The sequence below is a fragment of the Protopterus annectens genome, chromosome 7.part0 (genome assembly GCF_019279795.1).
Source record: "Protopterus annectens isolate FY-2018-M chromosome 7.part0, PAN1.0, whole genome shotgun sequence".
NCBI lineage: Eukaryota > Metazoa > Chordata > Ceratodontiformes > Protopteridae > Protopterus > Protopterus annectens.
The window spans coordinates 154,997,798-155,022,667 of record NC_056739.1 but is presented as its reverse complement, the minus strand read 5'-3'; the positions used below and the strand labels follow the sequence as shown (position 1 = coordinate 155,022,667).

The 24,870-nt window shown below is 40.3% G+C and overlaps 1 protein-coding gene across 3 annotated transcripts in view; it reads right to left on the bottom strand.

Annotated features, from left to right (window-relative positions):
• Positions 1-24,870, bottom strand: part of CACNA1S (calcium voltage-gated channel subunit alpha1 S) — a 3,469,037-nt gene that overhangs the window by 288,925 nt on the left and 3,155,242 nt on the right. For all 3 annotated transcript variants that reach the window (XM_044076603.1, XM_044076604.1, XM_044076605.1), the window contains one exon: positions 18,199-18,332. In XM_044076603.1, the coding sequence (XP_043932538.1) occupies positions 18,199-18,332 (134 nt within the window). The remainder of the gene's footprint in view (positions 1-18,198; positions 18,333-24,870) is intronic.

Sequence of the window (24,870 nt, the reverse complement as noted above, 5' to 3'; positions counted from 1 at the left end):
CTGGTATTTCTTTTAATATCACTACAAATAAATAAAATTTAACAATTATTAATAGCGGTACTATATATACCCCCTGGCCAAAACATCCCTATTCTCGAAGATTTTCTATCTTGGACTTCCCACAATATATCTCATGACACTATCATTCTTGAAGACACCATCATCAATTGGCAAACTTTAATTTCAGACTCCTCTGACGATAGTATTAATTTGTATAACTATACCCAGCTTATTACAAATCTCACTAGAGTACAAAATAACCAACTAGAATCCACCTTGGACTGGATACTAGTCTCAGATCCTCATAAATACTCCATTAACAGCTCCCTTCCAAATATCTTAAGCGACCACTTACCTGCTTGTACATATAGAACCCACACTCAAGCTCCCAAATCTCATTCTTACAGAACATCTAGAAACGTAACCAATTTCTCCCAAACATCGTTCATCAATTTTCTAAAAGCCCAAAAACTGGAACCCACTTAAAGTACTACCACTGGAAGACGCTCTAAATTATTTTAATAAAGTCTTTCTTGATACCCTCAGTACTATAACTCCCATTCGGTATAAAAGAACTAAACTTAATCATGGTCCATGGTCCATACAAAAACAACTAAACAAATTCTTCTGTCCAGGGACCGTGTCAGGAAAGAATGTCGCAAAAAAAAAAAAAACTATAAAAAATGAAATTACCTTTAAACAACTCCGTAATATAGCAAAGAAACAAGTAATAAATGACAAAAAAAATCTTTTTTACACATGAACTATTCAGTCAAAAAAAAAAAAAAAAACAATCCAAAGAAATTCTGGAAATTTGTCTCATCTATCCTTAATCCAGGGACCAAACAAAACCCATCACCTTTTCCTAATAAAGATCCACAACAAATAGCTCATATCTTTAACTCCCACTTTATTGATATCATCCTTAAACTTGTAAAAGAACTACCTCCATCATCAACCAATTACCATAACAATAAGACTAATACCTTAGATCACTATCAGCAGAATCCCAACATGGACCCCTCACTCTATAAAGATAATACTAGCAACCTCCCAGAATCGCTTACTTTCTCCTTAAAACCAGTACCTACCTCTCAAATATTTAAACTGCTAACTAAACTGAAATCATGTTCTCTCTCTCTCACTGCAGATAACATCCCCTCTGAATACCTAAAACGTAGTGCAGAGTCAATAGCTTACCCTGTTAGTATCTTAATTAACCGATCCATATCTGAAGCCACAGTCCCTCACATCTGGAAGAAATCCATAATAACCTCACTTCATAAAGGCAGAAATAACAATGATTTAAGTAATTGCCGACCAATCTCCATTCTCTCACCGCTAAAACACCTCACTGACAATAATATACTTGACCCCACCCAACATGGCTTTCACCCTGCACATAGGACAACCACTGCCTTACTTTCCTTTAGTGACACTGCGAACACAGCTTTGCATGCTGGTCTCTTAACAACAGTAGTATTACTAGATCTACCCAAAGCTTTCGACAAAGAGTCACATACTAAGCTATTACAAAAACTGTCAGCATTAGGATTCTCTAATCTAACCCTTTATTGGTTTACCAATTACCTAGAAAACAGACAACAATCTGTGACATGGCAAAACAATCAATCTGACTACTTAGTCAATAAGACTGGAGTTTCCCAGGGGTCCATTCTTGGACCTTAGCTTTTTAATGTATTTATAAATAATCACCACACAGTCTCTCTTCAGAGCTCTCTCATCCAATACACAAACAATTCTACCATCATATCTTCTTCCAGCAATTTCCAGGGCCTCCAAAAAATAACACAAAATACATTGTCAGCTATTGAAACTTGGGTAAATGAAGCACAATTACTTCTAAATCCCAAAAATCTAAGTTACTAGTCTTCTCATCCAAACCCCCCCCCACAAGAATTAAATTTTTTTCTCTAAACAAGACTGAAATAGAAAAGGTGAATATTGCAAAATTACTAGGCATTACTATAGATGATAAACTTTCCTTTGATCAACATATATTAAATACAATAAAAAACACACTTTAAACTGGGCAAGCTCTATAGACATATATTTTACTTAGATATTCCTACAAGAACAAAACTGGCAAGTATTCTCCTACTCCTATCCCTCCTCTATGAATCCTCCATTTTTACAAACCTTCACACATCCCTCAGCAATAAACTACAATCATGCCATTGCGAGATTGCTAAATTTGCCTGTGGTCTTCCTAATCTCACACACCACTGCCAAGCCATCAATATGTTGAAATGGCTCGAGTTCCCATATTACCTTCAATACACACAACTCACTATTGCTTGTAAATTAATATATAATCCAGGAAACTGCTCTATCCTTTCAAATATGATACAAACCTATATACCCTCTAGAAATCTTCGGTTCTCTAATAAACTACTCTTACGTGTGTTCAAAGCCAACAAGAGAGCTACTCCATAGCCAAACTATGGAATGACCTACCCATCTCTATTACATTACTAGATTCTATAAAAACCTTCAAATATACCCTAAAAAGTCACTTTCTTGACTACCAAACTTGCCCCTGTGACCAAACCCAAAGACTGCCATAGATTTAATCTTAGGACTCTGCTACATAACCCGACATGAGATAATCTAATGTTTTTTAATCTTAGTCTATATAATCTAACCTAAATCACCCTTACTGTCTTAATTCTCTATTATAGTGGGTTTTACTCCTCTCTTCTACTAGGATGCAGAACAGAATGCATTGCTACTAGTTGTTGCATGTAATTTGTATCTATGTAAAAAAAAATGAATGAGACTAAATCTGATTGTTTAAATACTTTACCTTGCTAACTTTATCTTACTCAAACTATATATTTTTTTCTCTTCTATTATTGTAAATTGTATCATTGTAAAATCCATACTACTGTTGGAGCTTTTCTCCCCGGGTCTCCACTGAAAATGGGTTTCTGACCCAGTGGACTTTCCTGGTCAACAAATGTCAATAATCAAATAAATACATTATTTTCTATTAGCACACCTAGTAGTTTTGTTTGGCATATGGTGATATTATGGTATTATTCGAAGAATATAGTTGGAATGGAGTTGTGAGGTCACGTGATTTGGTGGGGTGAAAAAGCATGCATTTAGTTTTGGATGGATTGAGGATTAGTTGTCAGTCTGATAACCAGTCTTTGACACTAGGAATGACTGTTGTGCCCTCGCTTTAAGTTCTTTTAGTGTAGGTGCAACACAGATGATAGTGGAGTCATCAGCATATTGGACAATGGAGGCTAGAGAAGTAGCTGTATGGAGCCTGTTGGTGAATGTAATGAAAAGTTAAGGACCTCGAATTGATCCTTGGGGGATCCCATGGTAACGGGTAAAATGGAAGAGAGATTATGTTGCCATTTGACAGCTTGTTGTTGGTTAGTTAAGTAACTAAGGAACCATGCAAGTGATGAATGGCTGAGTTTTTGAGTGGAGAGTTTGTTAAATCATTTCTGATGAGAAACAGTATCAAATGCTTTGGACAGGTCCAAGAAGACAGAGGATACCAGATTCCCATAATTTCTGTGTTGGTTGATAGTACTGGTAAAGCTGAGCAGGGCAGTTGTGCTACTATGATTTGGCCAGAAACCATGCTGTGTGCTAGAAAGGAGATTATTAGATAAGATAGTTGAAGAGTTGCATATGAATACATTTTTCCAAGACTGTGGATAGGGGTAATAAGATTGCTACATGCATATAAGTGGAGAATTCAAAAGAGCTGCCATCTTTGTGCAGAAGGATTATGTAAAATATTTTCCAGATCAGAGGAATGTGTTGTTCAGATATAGAGCAGTTAATGAGAATAGAGACCAGATAGGAGATGGCATCTGCTGATAGTTTTAAGAATTCAGAGGGGAGGTTAACAACTGCTACGGTTGTGGGCTTTAGTTTAAAGAGTATTTTTTTACGGTGTAAGTTTGGACAGGTTTAAAAGAGAAGGCGTCAGTTTCATCTTTGGCTATAGGTGGAATAGTTGGAGGTGCATTGCAGTGGGTCTTGACAATTCAGAGTATGGTGTTTGTGAAGAAAGAGTTAAACTGTGCAGTTATGCTGTTGTTATTGTTAGAACTTGATGGGGTAGGGGTGGAGGATTGGCCTGGCTGAAGCAGTTTATTTATGGCAGACCAGAATTTAAGATTGTTGTGGTGCTTTTGCTGTATAGCAGTATAGTATGATTTTTTTGTCTAGTTTGACCTGGGTTTTGGCTTTATTTCAAACTTGTCTATAATGTTCTAGGTTGACTTGATTTCTGTTGCTGTGCCACAGTGTCCAGGCTTTATATCTTACTTTGAGTATTTTTTTAGTATTTTTTATAGCCATGGGGTGAATGTTCTCTTCAAACACAAGTATGTGAAGGAGATGTCTGACTGAAATGAGAGATTCCTGTCATGGAAATTACTGAAGGGTCAGATATGGGATTACAGAATTAAAACAAATATAAGACTGAGGAATTTAATATAATCTATCAGCTTTCCTAGAGGCAGCAAGCTGGCTGTCAGGGAAGTTGTAGGCTTTAATAAAACATCATCCAGTGTTAGAAGTACACAAGGAACAGAATGGATTCAAGAAATTCTAGTTGGAATAAGTCATAATATTTTTTCAAGGTTACTGGACTATCAATGTGTTCCCACTAAAACATTTGGTTCACTCTAGATATAGTTTCAGAAAAAGAAGCACTCTCCTCAGAATCAGTCACCTGGGAAGAGAAAACAGATGATGTTCCCTCAAAATCATTTCTCTGTTCATTACCCTAAGAATCTTCAGAAAATGAATTTCGTTTTCTTTTATCAGAAAAAAAAAACAGAAAGAGATGGGTCAAGAGCCTGAACTAAGCAATGAACTAAGCCCAATAAATTACTCCTGTCTAAAGTAACTCAGACAGGGGAAGATACATGTTTACTTTTCTGCTTCTTTTTAACAGGAATTTCCAAAGAAGTACACTGACTCGTGTCAGGCTCATCACCCCAGGCTTCTTTTTAACAGGAATTTCCAAAGAAGTGTATTGACTCTTGTCAGGCTCATCACCCCAGGGAATAGGCATCCCAATCTATCTAGGCAGAGAAGAATTCTCTGGTTCTTCACTGTCTTCTAAGAGCACTCTAAAAGCTGCAGAAGATGTATCTAGCCCCAGTCCATAATGGTTGAAGGGACTACACCCGATGGAACCAAGGTAGAATATGAATGGTCTGATTTTAGTGTGCCTTTTTTGTTTCAGAATCACTGCACTTTTATCTCCACAGTCACTGCTTCCTAAGCAAAGTCTGAGGTGTCTATTGTTGCAGACTGTGCTGGAGCTGAAAGGGAAAATGGATTCAAATAAAATTGGCCTCTCTGTCAACGAACTTCCCTTTCCACAAACCCCCAAAATGGAGTCTGGAATGTCAGGGAATGTTGATGCTGGGACCACACAGATTTTTGGTACCACTGTTATTTTTTCTCATTTAAAGTCTTGCTACAGGAATCATGAGAATCATAGAAGCTATGAGACCTAGTATCCTGAGAAATTCCCTTGTGGAAACATTTGTTTGAGTGGAAAATCACACAAACAGATTTAGATACAGATCTAATTTTTCATGTGGAAAAGCTGTTTGAACTGAGGTATCTAGGAGGGGTCTATATTATATCTTCGAAAACACAGAACAGCGAACATCTGTTCAGCGACCCTAAAAGAGCGAACTCCACTTACAGCGAAAGCCCAAATCAGTAATTTTTTTCCCTTGGAAAAAAATTGCTTGCCCCATACAAAATGGAACATAACTGTTAACATTACAAAATATACCAACTCTGAGATCGCCCCACAGTGGGGAAAAGGACAAACTCACTATGTCGGCCAAGCAATTTCTTTCCCAGGGAAACAAATTGCTGATTCGGCCCTTCGCTGAAAAGCATGTTCGCTCTTTAAGGATCGCTGAACAGGTGTTCGCTGTTCACTGTTTTCGAACATTTAATATAGACCCATCTGGGCGACACCCCATGAAAACATTCCTGTGCAAAAGGGTAAAGCAAGACATTTGAATGTTCTCCCGGAACACCAGTCTGTGCAAGAGATCTGTCACCCAACTGAGAGATTCTTGACACTTTGAAAAAAACTTTGCAAAGGTAAGCAATTCATCTACATAAGAAGCAGAAGTAGCCTATCACTGGAGCTAGACACTTTGTAAATATCCTTGGGGAGTGGATAACCCAAAGGGTAATACAGAGAACAGAAACTGTGATCCAGACCAGAAAACCTTAATAAACATGTTAAATTTATGGCTGCAGGAGTGTGATGATAAGCATCTTTTAAATCACTTATATGTGGAATGAGAGGTATCAGGTTTTAAAGAGATGACATTTTGAACTTGCGAACTGTCACAAACTGGTTTAAAACAGAGTGATCCAGATCTGTCTCCATGAAGTTTAATTCTTTGGCACCAGAAACATTCTTCAATAAAAACCTTCTCCTGTAGGAGGAGGAGGATCCTTTCTATAATCCTCTGAGTCAGCAGATACTGAATGACTTGGGAAAAGAGGAGTTTGATCTGGTGAATTAGGAGGCATCCCTTGAAAGGGAAGAAGAGGGAGTGTCCAGCTGACTAATTTCTAGTTCCTGTATCAGTGATGAATAGGTAGTTTCTAGACTTGCAATCCAGGGGACCACTGAGTAGCCTAGTGCAAATTCCCAGTTGCCCCCAAGAATTGTCTGTTTAAGTGACTTGCTCAAGGTCACACAGTGGGCAAATGAGTGCTGAGGGAATCAAACTCTGTACCACAGGAACTACAGCTCACAGCCTTAACCCTCTGTGACAACTGCATCACTTTCAGAACCCATTTGCCTGAGATTATTTGTTGCCATCATAGAAACGGAAATAGAACTTCAGATTTTCGGGAAGGATTAAATGCTTGCCCATGTGGGGGTAGGGGTATTCTGAAGAGAGTTATTCAGACTTGTTAGACTGTCCTTCATTTGAGACTCTCTGCCATTATTTTTAAAATTCTGCTTAACAGCAGCTTGCTGTGTCTACTTATTTTGATTTTTTTGACAAAACATTGTGGAGGTAGCACTTAACCCCTTGCCAAACTTTGAGCAGGAAGGCTGAAAGAATTTGTGAAATTCCCCGAATTGGCTTGCTTCTCTCTTCACATTTTTAAGGATATCTGCAGCAGATTGTCCAAAGAATACTTCTCTAAGGGAGATTTCAAAATTTTAGATTTAGCATCCTAAGGGAGGTTTGAGTACACAACAAAGCAAACCTCCTTATACCAGTTCCAGTAGCAGCAGCCTTGGAAGTTTATTAGCCAAATCATAAGCACGTTTCAAAGAATGGGTGATCACTTGAAAGGCAGAAGCAATAGGATCAGACAAGGATGTTGTTTCCTCAGATAAGGGAACAGCAACCATAATATTCCTCATATTCTCAAAGGAGGCAGGCATAAACTTTAACACATGAATTGACAACTGAGTATTCTAAAAATACGTGTTGCATGACCATATACTATTTTGCCAAATCTATCAATCAAAAGCTTTCCCACCCTTGTCAAAAAGTGAGTGACTGTTATTAACCAGATGTTTATCTGCACCAGGATTCACCAGAGAAATCACTGCTGGGTTTAATCTAGGGTTTGAAACTACAAACTTATAAGATTGAATAACTTTATCCATTCTATCTGCTTCTTGGGGGCAACACTCTGGCTCTCAGGCAATTTATGGGCTGTAATAAACACAATCTCCAGTGCGAGAAGTACAGGAGGGAAGTGTAAGATCATTATATTCACAGGGAAACAACTGATCTACTCTGGAGATTATTTCAGAAAAAGAAAATCATTTGAAGGTACCATTAGAAGCCACACCTTCCTCAGAATCATAATCAGAAACATGAAGAGAAAACACAGAAGTATCCCTTCGCAATCATTTTGTGTTTCAAAATCTTGAAGGTCCTCAGAAAGTAAATAACTAATTTTTATTTTGCCAGAAACACCAGAACTGGAATGGACCAGATCATAAACTAATCCCTGTGCTAATAACAATAAATCACTCCTGTCCAAAGTAACTGAGACAGGAGAAGAAAAATGTCTAACTTTTTGCTTCTTTCTGAGAGTAATTTTTGAAGAAGCAAATATACTTTTGACAGGCAAAATCATGCCTGGGACTATCACTACAGTGTGGCTAGGCAGAGAAATATACCTTGCTCCTTTTTCCAAGATCAAGTGTGGTCCTCCCTTATTCACCAAGGGCACCCCAACAACTGCAATGGACTTTAAGAATTGCGGGATCAGTGGAAGGGAGGAAAAGCATAAAGAAGTCTCGTGGGCCAATCGTCTATTTCAGCATCCCTCGGGATGCCCCCTGACAGGAGATTAGGGCAAAGTAGCTGCTGCATTTGTGGTTTGTGGGGGACGCGAACAGATCGCAACAAGGCTGGCCCAAGTGACTGAAGATCTTCGCCAGTATGACAGGGTTGAGGGACCACTCGTGAGGCAGGAGAATGCATCTGATCAGCTTGTCTGCAATCATGGTGGAACCCCTGGGAATGTGCGTTGCTTATCAGAAAGCGGTTGGAAGATATCACCCAATGCCAAACTCTCATGGCTTCTCAACACAACAGATAGGATTTGGTTCCCCCTTGTTTGTTGATATACCAGACTACAAACATGCCCGACTGGATAGCAATTGTCCCTGATGGGAGGACAGATTGGAATGCTTGCAACACTAGAAGCTATGCCCTCACTTCTAGAACACGGATATGCAAGTTGGCCTTCATGGGGGACTAAGTGCCTTTGACTGTCTTTCCCTGGAAATGCCCCCCACCCCATCAGAGAAGCGTCTGTGGTCACTATGGCCTTGGGCTGAGAAGGTGAGAAGGGACGACTCCATAGGTCCCCTTCTGGCTTCATCCACCAAATGAAGTCTTATTTGCATCAATTTGTTATGCGGATCAGAAAGGACACAGGATGAGTTAAAGGGGACCACTGTGATGCTAGTAGCCATTGTAGGTGTCTCATGTGCAGTCTTGCTAGAGGAACTATAGTAATCGATGCTGCCATTGATCCTAGCAGTTGAAGGACTGACCGAGCTGAAACCTTGTCCTGAGAGAGTATCACCCGGCATTGAGACCTTAGTCTTTGTTGCCTATGAAGTAGAAGGGAGACTAGGCAAGACTGAGTGTCAAAAGCTGCTCATATGAATTCCAGATTTTGAGTAGGAGTCAATTTGGACTTTTCTTCGTTTATTGAAATCCCTAAGGATCTTGCTAGCTTTAGGGTGTAATGTAAGGCTATAAGGAGCAGACGCTTGGTAGGGGAAATAAGGAGTCAATCGTCTAAATATGGAAACACCCGGAATCCTTGCAGTCTCAACTGAGCTGTTACTGCTGCCATGCATTTGATGAACACTCTGGGGGCTGCAGACAAACCAAAGGGCAGGGCTCGGAATTGATAGTGATTGGCTCCCAGCCGGAAGCGAAGGAATCTCCTAGAGCATTTTCCATTTTTATGTGATAATATGCATCCTGCAGATCTATTGCGCTTATCCAATCATCTTTCTCCAGGAACAAAAAGATAGCCTGAACAGTGACCATCCAGAATTTTGTTTGTCTGACAAACTTGTTTAGGATGCTGAGGTCCAAAATTGGCCACTAGTCCCCTGTCTATTTTGGTACTAAAAAGAACCTTGAGTAAAATCTGGATTCTATCTGGTCTGGTAGGACTGTTTGGATGAGTCTTTTTAGAAACAGCTTTTGTATTTCCTGAGCTGCTGCATCCTGTTAACTGGGCAGGACGTCAGGAATTTGCCTTTGTGGCTTCGGGGAAGAATCGAAAGGGATGTGATAACCTCTGGTAATTATTAAATACTCACCTCAATCTCTTTAACTTTCAACAAACCATAAACTCCCCTACTAGAATTAATAAATCAACCAAAAAACAAGCCATCCTGGACTGGATATTGATCAACAACAATCCCCTCTCATATAAAACCGGAATACTCCCAGACAATATCAGCGACCATCTCCTTACCTACATCACTAAACAAAAACAAAACAACCTCAAACAGGCTACTTATCGTACTGTACGTAACAAAAAGAACTTTAACCTGCCCACTTTCATTAATGAACTCAAAGTATGTAACTGGTCAGCTCTAAAACACCTCCCACTTGATGAAGCAGTTGCCCATTTCAATAACACTTTCCTACAAATTCTCGAGCATCATGCCCCCTCTCGCTTAATTACAATAGGATCCAAAGCTGCCCCTTGGCTATCCAAAAAAAACAAGCAAACAATGCTAGCTAGGAATAAACTATGGACAAAATGGAGAACCACTAAAAACCCAGCCGACCATCAAAACTTCAAACAGCTTAGAAATACTACAAAAAAACTTACCTATCTTGATAAAAAAAATATTACCTTCAATATTAACAAAACCAAAATCACAACCCCAAAAAATTCTGGTCAGGTATCAATAAACTGCTCCATCCAGGGAATACCAAAACTCCTACTCCAGCTACCTTAGCTCAGACCCCACCCAATATAATAGCCAATACCTTCAACAACTTCTTCTCTGAAACAGTCACCTCTCTAGCAAACACCATGACTCCCCTCCCTTCCTTTCAAAAGACCTCTCCTCAAAATAACACCCCCACTCTAAAATTTAGTACAGTCTCCACAACCCACATACGTAAGTTACTCTCTAAACTTAAACCATGCACCCCTTCAGCTGACAAACTACCAGCAGAATATCTGCAACTAGCAGCAGCAGAACTAGCTTACCCAGTCTCCATCTTAATTAACAGAACAATAACCGAATCTACTATTCCATCCTGCTGGAAAGTCTCCCATATCATTCCTCTGCATAAAGGAGGTAACTCTAATGAACTTTCTAATTTCCGCCCTATAGCCCTACTATCTCCACTATCTAAAATTATGGAACGCTGTATACACCAGCAACTCTTACAACATCTTCTGCAAAATAGCGTTCTCGCAGACTCCCAACATGGTTTTAGGCCCTACCATATTACTTCCACTGCCCTTCTCTCCTTCACAGACACAATCAACAAAAATCGCAATAACAACCTTTTCTCCTCTGCCTTATTCCTGGACCTCTCAAAAGCCTTTGATATGGTCAACCATCAACTTCTCCTAGATACTTTAAATTCTCTCTCACTTGACTCTTTGGCCTTACAGTGGTTTGACTCTTACTTGATAGATAGAAAACAAACAGTCCTCTGGGACAGCCATATATCCTCTCAGCTCCCTGTTACTATCGGCGTCTCTCAAGGATCCATCTTAGGTCCCCTCCTCTTCTCCATATTTATAAATAACCTGTCTATTTCACTCCCGACATCCACTTGTATCCAGTATGCTGATGATTCAACTCTCATCTGTTCTGCTTTATCTCCAGAAGAACTTCACTCTTCTACCCAAAAAATCTTTACGGCTGCAGAACAATGGTTCCAACATATCTGTCTCCTCCTTAATCCCAAAAAAACCAAACTACTATTTTTCACCCCTACCCTTAAATCTGCCTCGATCACCTTTTCCATTGTGTCTAGCAATGGCACTATCATTAAACCTGATTGTTCCACTAAGCTACTAGGCGTTACTATTGACAATCAACTAAACTTTGACTGCCACATTGATCTAACCATCAAGGCTGTTAACAAAAAGATAGGTGCCCTCTATAGACTTAAGCCCTTTCTTACTGCAACCACCAGGGTGTCTCTAGCCCAAACTCATCTCATCTCTACACTATTGTATGCCACTCCATCGTATATCAACATCTCAAAAGCCAACCTTCAGAAACTTGCCACAGCCTACCATAGTATTGCCAGGTTTGCCACAGGTTCCCCATTCCGTACTCACCATTGTCTTAATCTCAAAAATCTTAAGTGGCTTGAATTTCAAAATCTAATTCTCCTACATCAATTAGTCATCATTTATAAAATTCTCCATTACCCCTCGAATACACCCATACTTAACAACCTCATTACCCCATACAAAAATCTTACTTCCCTTCGCTCAGCCAGCAGACTCCTAGTAGCTACTCACAAATCCCATAATAAAGCAGGTGACTCCTTATTTGCTAATGCTGTTGGCTCATACTGGAATAAACTTCTCATAGAACTGACCACTTTAGGCTCATCTCACCTTTTCAAAAAACAACTAAGAAACTATTTTCAATCCCACTGGCTATGTCCCTGCTCTAATCCTGACTGAGCTAAGCTAATTATCCCTCACTATAGTCCTCTCCTTTCTCTTCCACTTGCCTCTATCACTACCACTGTAGTGCACCTAGCGACCCCCTGCTTATTAATTTTCCTATACTACTTCTCTCCTTTACTTGTCACATCACTATGACCTGTCATCTCCCCTTTTACTTAACCTAGATGCTTATCTCTTTTCTGCAAATCTCTATCTAAAACCAGTACCCAGGCACCACAGGTTTCTTCCTAAGCTTGTTAATTGGTGTAAATTTCTATAGACTCTTATGTGTTACTATTTCTCTCTTATTCTTTATCTAGCAGTCCTACTCTTGCAAATATTATGAGATAATTGATTCCTTACTATTGTTTTAGTTCTTGTTAAAATGCCTCTGCATTGTTACCATACTACATGATAATGTTCCTTCATTTGCATATATATTTTTTATATTTACATGTTAATGCTCCTTTATCTTGCTTATATGTTTTTGTATATTTTACTGTATAGTTGATATTTTACTGTTTTATTTTCTTTATTGTAATTTACTAGTAATAGTGGAGCTTTTCTCCTCAGGCCTCTGCTGAAAATGGACATGTATCCAGCCAGACTAGCCCGGTCAACAAATGCAAAATAAAATAAAAAAAAAATAAAAATATTGTCTGCACCCAAGTATCTGTCGTTATGGATTGCCAGGCAAGGTGGTGCAGAGACAATCGTCCCCCATCTGCTTCCAGAGGTAAGCAATCGGGCCTCTCTTCAGGACTGCTGATAGGGATGTCCAGAGAAAGAGTCTCTAGATCCCAGATTACGTGGACTCCTATGCCTCTGGAGAGACATCTTCCTGATGAGTTCCCCCCATGCCCCGGGGGGAAAACTCGCCACGCGTGTCACAGACAGGATCCTGGGCTTTCCTGTTCCACATCTTTCCACTCCTCTGATTCCCAGAGTAGGATCGCCGGGAAGTGGAAAAATGCACGCCCACGGCAGACAGGGTCTTGCCATCCTTTTCACACCTGGCTAATGTGTCTTTTACCTTTGGGCCAAAAAGACAGGAAGCGACAATGGCAGCATTGACAGAGGAAGACTTAAAAGGGTCCACAAAATCACATAGGTGCATCTAGGCATGACGTCTCATGATAACGCCTGCACCCTTTGCTCTAGCCATCCCTTCAGTAGTATTAGAAATCAACCACATAGACGAATTAGATATGAATTCCAGGGTGGCAAGCTGTGAGGCAACTTTGTCATGTACCTCATCATATACTGCTCTTGCTAGGGTTCTCGAGAGTTCTGTGATCAGGCCTCTCTGGAGACAGGTAAAATGTGCCAAGTAATTCACAGACCGAATGGCAAAGGTCGATGAAGCATACACCCGGTTCCTTAATCTGTCCATTGTCCGAGACTCCCTCTTTGGAGGATGGACAGTAGGACTCTTGGCGAGTTCTTTCCTAGTGGCTGCCGCCACCACAATAGTGTCTACTGCTAAGCCTTTGGAAAAATGGGGGTGATCTTCTGGAGGGGAGAGAATTTTGTCTGGTCTCCAGGGGATAGGCTCAACAGTGTCAGAATTATTCCAGGGACACTGCACGATGAGCTGAACTAGATCATCTGTAGGCGGGGTCACCCAGGAAGTACAGGGTCATGCACAAAATGCCTGCAAGAATACAGACTCCTCAGAGGAAGGGTTGGAGGGCTTCCAGTCTCCCCGATGCTTTCAGATTTCTACTATGTCTCCAAAGGAGACATCCTCAGGGGGTGACAGTGGGGACCCTTCCCCCTTATCATAGTCTGTACCTTCTGTAAGAGATTTTTCAGGGGAATCCACATGCTTCCTCTTGCATGATCTCTTACTGGGTGCTTCCACAGCAGGGACATCTGAGATGGACTCCGAAGATAGGATTCCCTTTGGTAGGGTATCTTGAGTTTTCCATGCATTCCAGCACTGAAGGAACCAGCTGCAAGCCTACTGAGGCAAGTGCTCTTTCCATCAACTGGAACGCAGGCCTGCCTAAAAAGGGTTCGGAACCTGGAACCGATAAAAACAACCTCGGGACCAGGGTCACATCCCGCTCCGACGAGCCCACCCCCAGGGAAGGAGCCTCGAGAGGGTTTGGTGCCATCAAAGCAACCATAACTGTAGTAGATGGCACCATAGAAAAAAATAGGTGCTATACTAGGGGTCACGGTGCCGACAGACCAGTCACGATCCCGGGAATGTGTCGGCTCCGATTGAGTCGAGGACCATAGGGTAGGCTCCGGAGCCATGGTAAGATCTACCAATGGAACTGAAGAATCTGGAACCGGGATAGGCATCGGCACTGATGGCTCCAATACCTGCAAGGAGGTTGAAGGAAGAATATATGTCGGAGTCTGTGGAGAAAATTACTTGGCTCTGGGTGGGAGGATTTAGAAGGAGTTGGAATTCCTCTGGCCGCCAGGAGCTGATCCAAGAGTCTCACTATGTCGAGTTCCGAAAAGCTCCTGGGGGAGCAGATTGACATCCTCAATGGAGAATCAGGGTGTTCAAGAAATGGACTCAATTGTTGTCTGAAAAAGGGATCTATTGATGGGGAATAGCAGGTCTGAGGTAAGATTTCTCCCTTTGGCACAGTGGTCAAAGGACCAGTAGCTTGCATGGGGGGTGGGATAGTGAACTGAAATGGAGAGACTATTTCTGGTGTCGAGAGAGGCATTGGTACCATAGCAGTGGCTGGTACCATAGGTTTTGAAGTCTTGGTCAGTTCCGTAATAGAGAGCGGCACCACAGAAGGAGTTTGAGGCTCCGATGCCCAGACTGTAGAAGTCAATTTCAGATGTTTTGCTTTTGGTTCCTTGGGGGACTTAACAGATTTAGGCTCACTGATATGAGGAGAGGAAGGTACAGACTGACTCCTCTTGTTATGTTCCTTTTTAGGAGGGGTTGAGCCCTCTGCCTCAGATAAAGCCTCCGAGAAAGGCGTTTTCAAGAGAGCTTTCAGTATTAATTTATTTTTTCTCTCAGTCAAAGTGTAGGCACTAAAGCCCTTACATAGGTCGCATGAGGGTTGAACTTTCAAGTGCGGTACTCCAAGACAATAAACGCAGGACAAATGTCCGTCGGAATTCCGCATTTTCCTGCCACACATCACATTTTTTTAAAGCCTGTTGTCCCCTTCTAATCAGTCATTATCACAGCGATTAGCAATTCAAGTAGCAAATCACAACAGTAATGAGGGAAAGGCCCTGTCAGAACAAGAGAAGATGAAGCAGAGGCACACCGACACACAGTCAAGAAAAGGAAAGACTGATTTTTTTTTTTTTTTTTGGTTATGGGTAAAGGGGAGGGAAAAGAGAGAGGGGAATACCAGCAATGGTATTAGAGATTACCACAGAGGTAAGGGAGGCCTGTACCAGCAATGGTACAAAGAAATACCAAAAATGTGGTAAGGAAGGAAAGAATAACTCAATCAGATAGAAAGGGTAAGCAAACTATAACTATCAATGACTACTATTAAAGGGGAAAATCTCAAAGATAAAGAAAAATTATTAAACTTGAAATATAAAATCTAAACTACTTAGTTTGAGAGCTGGCCTGACATGTCTTGATACTCTATGTCACAAACAAGATCTGAGGTGATAGAGAGCGGGACACTATGGATAAGCTTAGCTCAAGAGTTTTTTGGCTGGCGTGAGTTTGTTATAATGGCAACTTGGTTCCAAGGACAAAACTGATACCCATCAGTCATGACTGAATGAAGATTAACAACATCAGATCACATTTTTCTCCTAGCTAGTTTCATATTTTCTTTTTCTTTTGGATAGGGGAAACAAGAACCACAGAAGCCAACAATCGATCCATGTTCAAACTGGGAAGGCGACCTCAAAAGCAAGAAGAGGAGCCTGAGTGAATCGATGAACATTCTGACATTAAATTTTAGTTTCTGCATAAAAGTGTCACTAAAAGTCACAAAACAAGCACCAAATCCTGCCCCACACATTCGAATGCTAAATAAACATGTAAGCATAACTATAAAATAAATTCTCATATATGTCCACATAAGCACTCAAAAATAACATTCACTTCAGTAACATGTGACATTCCCCCACCAAAATTTCCTAGCATAAATAGAACAGTTTCACAAAGCAACACAGATTTTCTTAGAAAAGTGATGTCATAGAAGGTTTTCCGCAAAGAGGTATTGTCCGTAATTGTCTGCTGACCGACTGCCCATTCCACAAAGCCTACAATGGTGAAGCACTTCAGTGGCAAGAAAGCTTTAAAACTTTTTGGCACCAATCTGTCTTTTGAATGACTCTGATTGAGCAAATTAAAATTTGGAAGTGTGGAAGGTGTCCTAAGCTGGCCAATGGTCATATCCTAGGCAAGGATATAACCCATATAGCTTAGAGTACTGCAAAAGTAATCTAATTGTTGAACATTTTACACTAATAAATACTTGGTGTACCAAAAAATGGGCTTAAATTAAATGCTAAAAAGTGCAACATTGTCGGATTTGGTAGACAATCTCTTCCCCTGGCATACAACAAAGGCAATACTCCACTTCATAATGAAACTGTAGCTACAGATCTTGGAAGTCCTTTGATCACCATGTAACAACAGTCTCAGGAAACCTTCTACTTAGTGCAGCTAATCAGCAAAGCAATATAATCCAGATATGAAGAGGTTATTGCCCCGTTATATTCAGCACTGATCATCCAGTTATAGAATGCAATGCTTCCTTTGAGATAGACCTCTTCAGACATATCAAACAACTGGAAAGATCTCAAGGGTTCCTAACCAAAGTGATCATGTGCTTAAACCCCCTAAGCTACCAGAAAAGACTAGAAGCACTATCCCTTTTCTCTGTGTTATACAGACTCCGCAGATTAGATCTATGTCTTGCCTTCCATGCAGTCAGGACCCAGTGGTCCAGGATCTCTTGTGCATTCACAAGTCAAATAATCCAACAAAAACCAAAACCGTGGATCTACATCTACTTCAGAAGATCAAAAAACAAACTGGAAGAGAGATTCATTACCCAGCATCTCCCCTATCTCCAGAACAGTCCCAGTCTGCAGATTAAGCAAGTCCAGGATAATTGTATGGGTATTCAAGAATTCACCCCAGGTTGACTACCTTAGCTTTCCTTGAGAGGGGGAGGTACAATCTAGGGTGGGAAATGGCAAGGTAACGTGGTCAAAAGACTCAGATGCCTTGAACTTCCTATGATCCTATGAACCTCCAAAACAGTCTGGAGGAGTAAATGATTTATAAGCTTTAAAATAACAAAGAGCACTGTCAGTAGTGATTAATGAATGGGTAATGTTAAAAACAGAGATGGGTGTCACTTCTCTCTGTGTTTATAAAGCTTTTTTCCAACTAGGTAACTAAACATTCTGGGAACACAACCCCCCCCCCCAAATTAGTCATCATTCTTCAAGGCTAAAAAGTAGTGAGAAGTAAATATCGATGGATATTATCCAAAGAGGAAGAACACGATCTGTAAAAAGGGTAGCTGTAATGCTCTGATGTTTCAAATACTGGCAGCAATGACAGTGTTAATTCTGTTGGCAGTGTTTTAAACAGTTCTGTCCCACGCGAATGGTGTGCAACATTAACAGCCAGCTTCTACTGTTCCTTCAACAGTACTGTTGCTTTTTATTAGCATATGTCCAGACCCTTGACAACTCGCACACACACCATTTCAACCAACAAAATAATACTGTGTCCAGAAGAATTTTCTAGCAGCATTATAAAATGATACTTTTATTGAGCACAGACGCCTACCACAGTACAGAATAAATATGAAATGGGAGTAACATTTTTCTTAAGTTACAACTTTTAAGATAAACAAAAAAACAAAACAAAAGTAAAGCTTAAATGAAAACAGGTGTATATTTTTAAAATACAGTTCAGGATATAGTAAACATGCCTATTTTACTTGTTTCATTTGACATATTTTATCACAACTCTTGCATTTAACTAAGATAACATCTCTGTTGTTCCAGTACCTGCATTGTCAAGTCATGTGATTCTGTAGTTTCTTTCACACTGTCGTATGTGTTTTCTTTCACTCTGTTGTGCATTTCAATTTGTTCCCCTGCCTGCTTCCTCATGTCATTCTCACAAGCTGGGTGCCTTGTCCCTAGAAAAGGGCATGACATTAAATATTAAAACAAACAGGGAGCAGTTACACAAACTTACCCACTTCTTAATACTCGGTTCATTTATGAAAAACCCACTGTGCAATCTGATATAAGTCTGTACTAAGGCAAGCACACAGATGTAGCACACAGGTATATAGCTCTACAGTAACTATTTAGGCTTAAAAGAAAATACATCTGCTGATCTATGTTTTCTGAATTCCTTCACTGTTTGCCACACCAGGCTCTGTTTCTTGTTATAATCTTTTATTAACTCATGAACTAACATTTTTTTAAATAATTTTGCCCTACAGACTACATCACAGCACTCATATGGAAACTAAAGAACAGCATGGTTTCTGGAAGCCATAATAGATGTAGACGTGAGGATACCACTTGTTGTTATACTAATGGTTCGTATTTTGAGATGCCCTCTGTTTCCTTACTGCTAATCTTGTCAGCTGAGTGATATCATGTGGCTAAACATGTTTTAGAGCGTTTTAACGTCCAACTGCTGCAAGACACAAACACATACTCTACTACATACTTTAGCAATGGTTTTCAGTAACTTTTTAAAATCATCTCTACTGTTGACGAGCAACTATTCCTAACCAAATGAAGCTGATTAATCTATTAATTAGAACCATACAACTCTTCATCTCTCACTTAGCATCGTACAACTCTCTCCTTCATCCCAGCATCCCCTTTATAGTTGCAGAAGACACCTAAGATTACAAAGTAACAATTTCCCCACCCTACACAACTACACTGATATTCACCATTTCAAGGTTAACTACCTGAAATTGTTTCACATTCAATGCACAGCATCCACACTACCACTAGCCAAATACAAACATTTCTCTCCACCAACATCCTACCATGCATGATACTTCTGTGTGGGGACATTTGCCCTAACTGTTGTCCAACAAACAACTTAACCTGCTCAAATTCCAAACCACACAGAAAAGTTCTTCTAAATCTTCTCAATATCACTCTAAGACATATGCACATTAAACACACAGAACTACACACTTTTTTTACTACTCCCCAGACATCCTCCCATAACTGAAACTTGGCTAAAACTAGAAACCACAGATGAGGAAATACTTCCTCCAGGCTACAATTTTCTATGCACTCATATGAAAGTTAAAAAAGGAAGGTGGGGTATCCACTTTTTACCCTAACACACTTCATCTTATCCTCTACCAACATGCTATTCCTCAGTTCTTTAATGCTAAATTAATTATCATGTTACACAAACTTAAGAACCATAAAAGCACCTGCTTTGCTTTATACATTCCCACAAGCAATGCATCTATATCATATTATCGTACGATGTAAATAGCGAACGCTATTTCATCATACTGATAATATTGAAACAAAAAAATATCGAACAAATGGAATAGAGAATTTTTTCCCAGGGAAAAAATTTGCTGCTCCATAAAAAAAAAAAAAAACAAACTTAAACACAAATTTAAGTGGGGGGCTTCACCCCCCCCCCACACACACACACACACATCCCCTACTTAAATATACCAACTCCGAGATTGCACCATAGTGGAAGAAATGGCAAAGTCCCAAAGACGGCCCACCAAATTTTTTCCCTGGGAAAAAATTTGATGTTCCGTGACTTCACTATTTTGTCATTTCGACAGTATCGGATAGACTAAATAGCATTCGCTATTTAGTCCATTCGATAACGTCATATAGACCCCAAGCAATAATATCTCTGCAGCTCAAAATATACTCTATTGCATAGTCAGTAACATCCTCCAGAAAACTACTGTTTTAAGTGACTTTAACATACATTGGAACTCAGTTACCACAGACACATTTCAACACTCAACATTCATGAACACACACAACTATCCCTTCCCCCGCCAGATATAATAAATCAAACAATTCCTAAATAACAGACTGAATTCTTACATCCAGTCTTTGTAAAATTACATTCATTGACACTCTCTCAGACACTCTTAGCAACTATCTACCAATTTATGCCTTACTGGCACTCCTTATGTTTCCAAAAACACCACCGCTATTACATAGTTCTCAACACTACCACATTAGATAAACAAACATTCACATCTATCCTAAATGCATCAGATTGGTGGTGTTTGAAAATATATAGAAATGTCTACCATTAGATGATAAAACACTGGAATTTAATCAAATAAAATGGCCCTTGTGAGAAAAAAGATTAAAGGCAAGTCCTACCTTATGGCTAACACAAACAACTAAAAAAAATAATCCATAAATGAGCTAAAGCCTGGAAATCTTAGCTAAAACAGAAAACACAACATAGTCAACAGACATTCTGGAAACTCTGTAACATCACTAAAAGTAGTTACCACAGGAAGAAACACTACTATCTTAAACTCCAAAACTGTAACCAAAACAACACTAAAGCTTTTTGGGCCTCCGTGAATAAGCTCCTATACCCCAGCAGGGCCAAGCATCTAATCTTCACTCCAGTTTCAACACTCAGTTTGTCCAATTTGTTACCAAACTCACTAAAGCCAACAGCATTATTAACCTTCATAGCTACCTGCATACCGATATTCAGAATAATTATTTCACTCTGAAACCAGTCTCCACACTCACAACCAAACATTTCTACTCAAAATTAAAGCCCATAACCCTAAGCATAGATAACTAGCCAGAACAGTACTTTAATATCACTAGAGATGCAACATCCTGCCAGTACCCATGTTAAACAACAGCTTTCTACTCATCATAATAATGCATCTCCACTGTCTGTTTTCATAATTCTTCAACTAATGAGTCTCAGATCCAACCTCAGATCCAACTTAGGCCACTTTTCAGACTTAGGATCCACAGCTGAAGCTCTTCTCCTTACCCATATATCCCTCCATCCTCAGTATTACCTCAGATTGAGTTTGCCCCTTAGTCATAGAACTCCAAAGGACTGAACACCATGGTAATCATAAAGGGAAAAAGAAATAGGTACCAAGGTACCACAGTCAAGATAGTAGCAGGTCTGGAACTGAAAAGGGAGGAAAGACAGATAGGGGATAATCATCATGTCACACCAGAGAGCCATATATAAATCTTCCACTACTGGAGAGGGGGATGGAGTAAGGCAGGTTGGGGAAAGACAAAAACAGACAATACAGATACATTGTTATGGTTAGTACATACATTTTTGTATCTGATGTCATTTTTTTTGTCTGTTCCTCAGCAAATGGAACACAGTCTCCAGCTGTTGAACCCCAGGGTGGTCTTCATGGAAGGAAATTCTACAGGATGTCAGGATCAAATGCTGCACTGTCCCTTGAAAAACATCCAACTTGTAATGAGCAATGAAGATGTGAATGTTAGACCAAGTGGCAGCCGCACACAGTCTATTGAGTTCTTGATAAGAAAGCAGAGGAAGTGGAAACAGATCTTGTGGAAGGAACCCTTGGAGATCTTGTTAAGGTCAAATACTTTTCCTTGTATACGTGAGAAATACAATCAGTGAGCCATCTAGGTTAAGTTATGTTTGACAATGAGTGATCCAACTTTTCCTTTAAGAAGGAAACAAACAATTGGTCAGATTTTCTGACAGCTTTAATTCTGTGGAGGTAGAATCTGAGCTGTCTTCATACATCCAATAAATAAAGAATACATTCTCCTTTATTTCAGAATTTCAGAAAGAAGACAAGCAAACTAATAGACTGATTAAGCACATTTTCTGAGGCTATCTTTGGTAAAAAGGAAGGGTTGGTTCGACAAGAAACCCTATCTTTATGAAAAATTAGGCAAGGTGGCTGACAAGATAGTGCCTGGAGTTCAGATGCTCACCTAGCTGATGTAATAGCAACTAGAAAATGGTTTTACAAGATAAAATCTTTAAATCCACTTTAGCCGCTGGTTCAAAGGGTGATTGTGTCACGGCTTATAGAAGCTGTAAGCTACCAAAGAGGTGTGGGGCCCTTAATCGGTGGTCTGAGTAGAATGGTACCCTTAACTCATTTAATCCTGGACAGCAGGAAACCAATTAACACCTTTGCTTTCTGAGATCTTCTGAGCCATGAAACCACTTACTTCCTGAGAGCTTTTCTCCAAAATTCTCTACTAAAAACTTATTTCATTAGGCTTATAATATCTGATAAATGGCGTGAGTTACAAAAAATGTAACCTATGATACCCTTTAGAAGACTATGGGCTATACACTGGTGTCAGTATCAAAGATTTGCCTTAGTTGTATGTATGTGCGTTTACCAGGACTTCAGAAATTAGACTTTAAAAACAGAGACGAGTGTACTCATTTCAGGGGTGCAGCAAAGTATCCTGTAAACATGAGTACACTCTTACAGGATACACAGGAACCCTGCTTTCCTGATGACTATAATATTGTAGGAAGCAATGAGTTAATGAATGCTTTGCACAGCTTGAGAGAAACCAGTGAGGAATGATTTTTACCAATATGAAAATTGGAAATAGCAGCTAAATGTACCTTGACTGTGGAATAACTTGTGCCCTCATGGAAAACTGAAGTAAAAAATCCAGGACAGTTGAAACCATGGCTGAGTTAAGATCCAAGTGCCTCTCATGAGCCCAAACAGACAACTTTTTCCATTTGATCTTATATATCTTCCTGGCAGAATCCTTTTGTGAAGAACTGAGAATGTGCAGAACACAAGAAGAAAGCATGCACTGTCTAGCCATCACTGGAAATGAAGAGACCATGCAGTAAGCTTGACAGCATGGATGTCCAGGTGATGTAGTCCAGACAGGTGAGACAGAAGATCTGGAAAAGGATCCAGTACCCGAGGAGGGCATATTAAGTGAGGCCAAAGAAAAGGAAACCACACTTGTCGTGACCAGAATGGGGAATGAGGATCAACATGTTCTTCCGTTGACATGCTTTCTGTAGAAAATTTGGGATAAGGGGGGTAGGTGGGTAAGAATAAAGGAGACTAGAAGGCCAATTGTGGATCAGAGCATTCTTGGTGACTCTCCCTCTGGGGGGATTAGGGAAAAAAACTGCAGCACTTGAAGTTGCAGGGAGAGGCAAAAAGATCTCAGCATAGTTGACACCATTGATGAAATATCAGCCTCGACACTCATAAGACCACAGAACAGAGCAGCTGAGTCTGTCCACTAACACACTGGACTTCCCCAGAATGTACATTGCTATTAGAACACAATTGGAAGTGATCGCCCACTGCCACACTCTCATTGCTTCTTGACACAAGGAATAGGAGCAAGATCCACCCTGTTTGTTGATGTACCAGACTACTAATATGTTGAATTTCTGTACAGCCATCTGCCCAGAGGAAAAACATCCTGAAAGGCTTTCAACACTAGGAGGGCTGCTCTCATCTCTAAAACACTTATGAGCCCCCCACCTCAGCTGAGAAGCGTCCTTGGTCATAGAGGTCTTGGCAAGGGTGAAAAAAAGGGACGGCCCTGAGTAACTTCCAGGGCATGAGTCCACCAAGACACATGTTCCTTGAAAACCTTGGTGATTTGAATGGAAAAATTCATGGGCTGTCATCTAATCAAACATTGGACAGCCACATGTCCATTGTAGCACTCTCATATAAAATCTTGCCAGTGGTACGAGTGTTATAGCGGCAGCCATCAAACCAAGGAACTGTAAAACCAACCTGGTTGGGATGACTGAAGAGACAAGAGTTGTGCAGCCTGATGTTGTAAGGTGGACAGTCTGGGCTGAGGTAATCTTGCTAACTAAGAAACTGTTTCCAGGAGAGCACCTATCAACTCCAGGACTTGTGTGGGAGATTGTGATTTCTTGTAATTGAATGTAATCACCAGATCGAGGCATAAATGGAGGAAGCAGTTCCACGCAGAAGTCAAAAGATGACTAGTGGAAGCAGTGAAGAGCCACGCATCAAGGAAGGGAAACACCCAGAATCCTAGCAATCTCATGCGAGTTGCAACCACTGCCATACATCTGGTAAACACCCACAGGGTTGTGGTGAGACCAAAAGGTGGGGCTCTGAACTGGAAGTGACTGTCCCCCAGCCTGAAACAAAGATACCTCCTGGATCATCTGTCTATTTTGATTTGATAATATGCATCCCTGAGATCTATTGAGCACATCCAATCATCCTTCCTCTTCAGTGGGAGTATGGATTGAACCATGACCATTCGGAGCTTCAAGTGTTTTACACACAGATTTAGATGACTTAAGTCTAAAATTAGCCTGAGGTCCCTGTTTTTCTTTGGCACCAGAAAGAAGCTTGAATAGGTTCTGAACCCTTGCTGGTCTGGTGGGACCTTTTGGATTACTGTTTGTCAGCAGCTTCTGGACTTCTAAGGCTGCATCTTTCCTTTAGGGTGGTGACAGACTGGGAGCTTTCTTTGATTTTATTGAAAGAAGTTGGGAAAAGGGAATGCCTTCACCCAGACATCTTTGTCAATGGATGTCCAGGGTTCCATGAGCAGAGATGAGTGACTCCCAACTGCTTCCACAGTGCAGCAATCATACAATCCTTCAGGAGTGCTGATAAGGCTTCTGCTGCCATGTAGGTGATGTCTACCATTACAGCTCCTCCCTTGGCAATG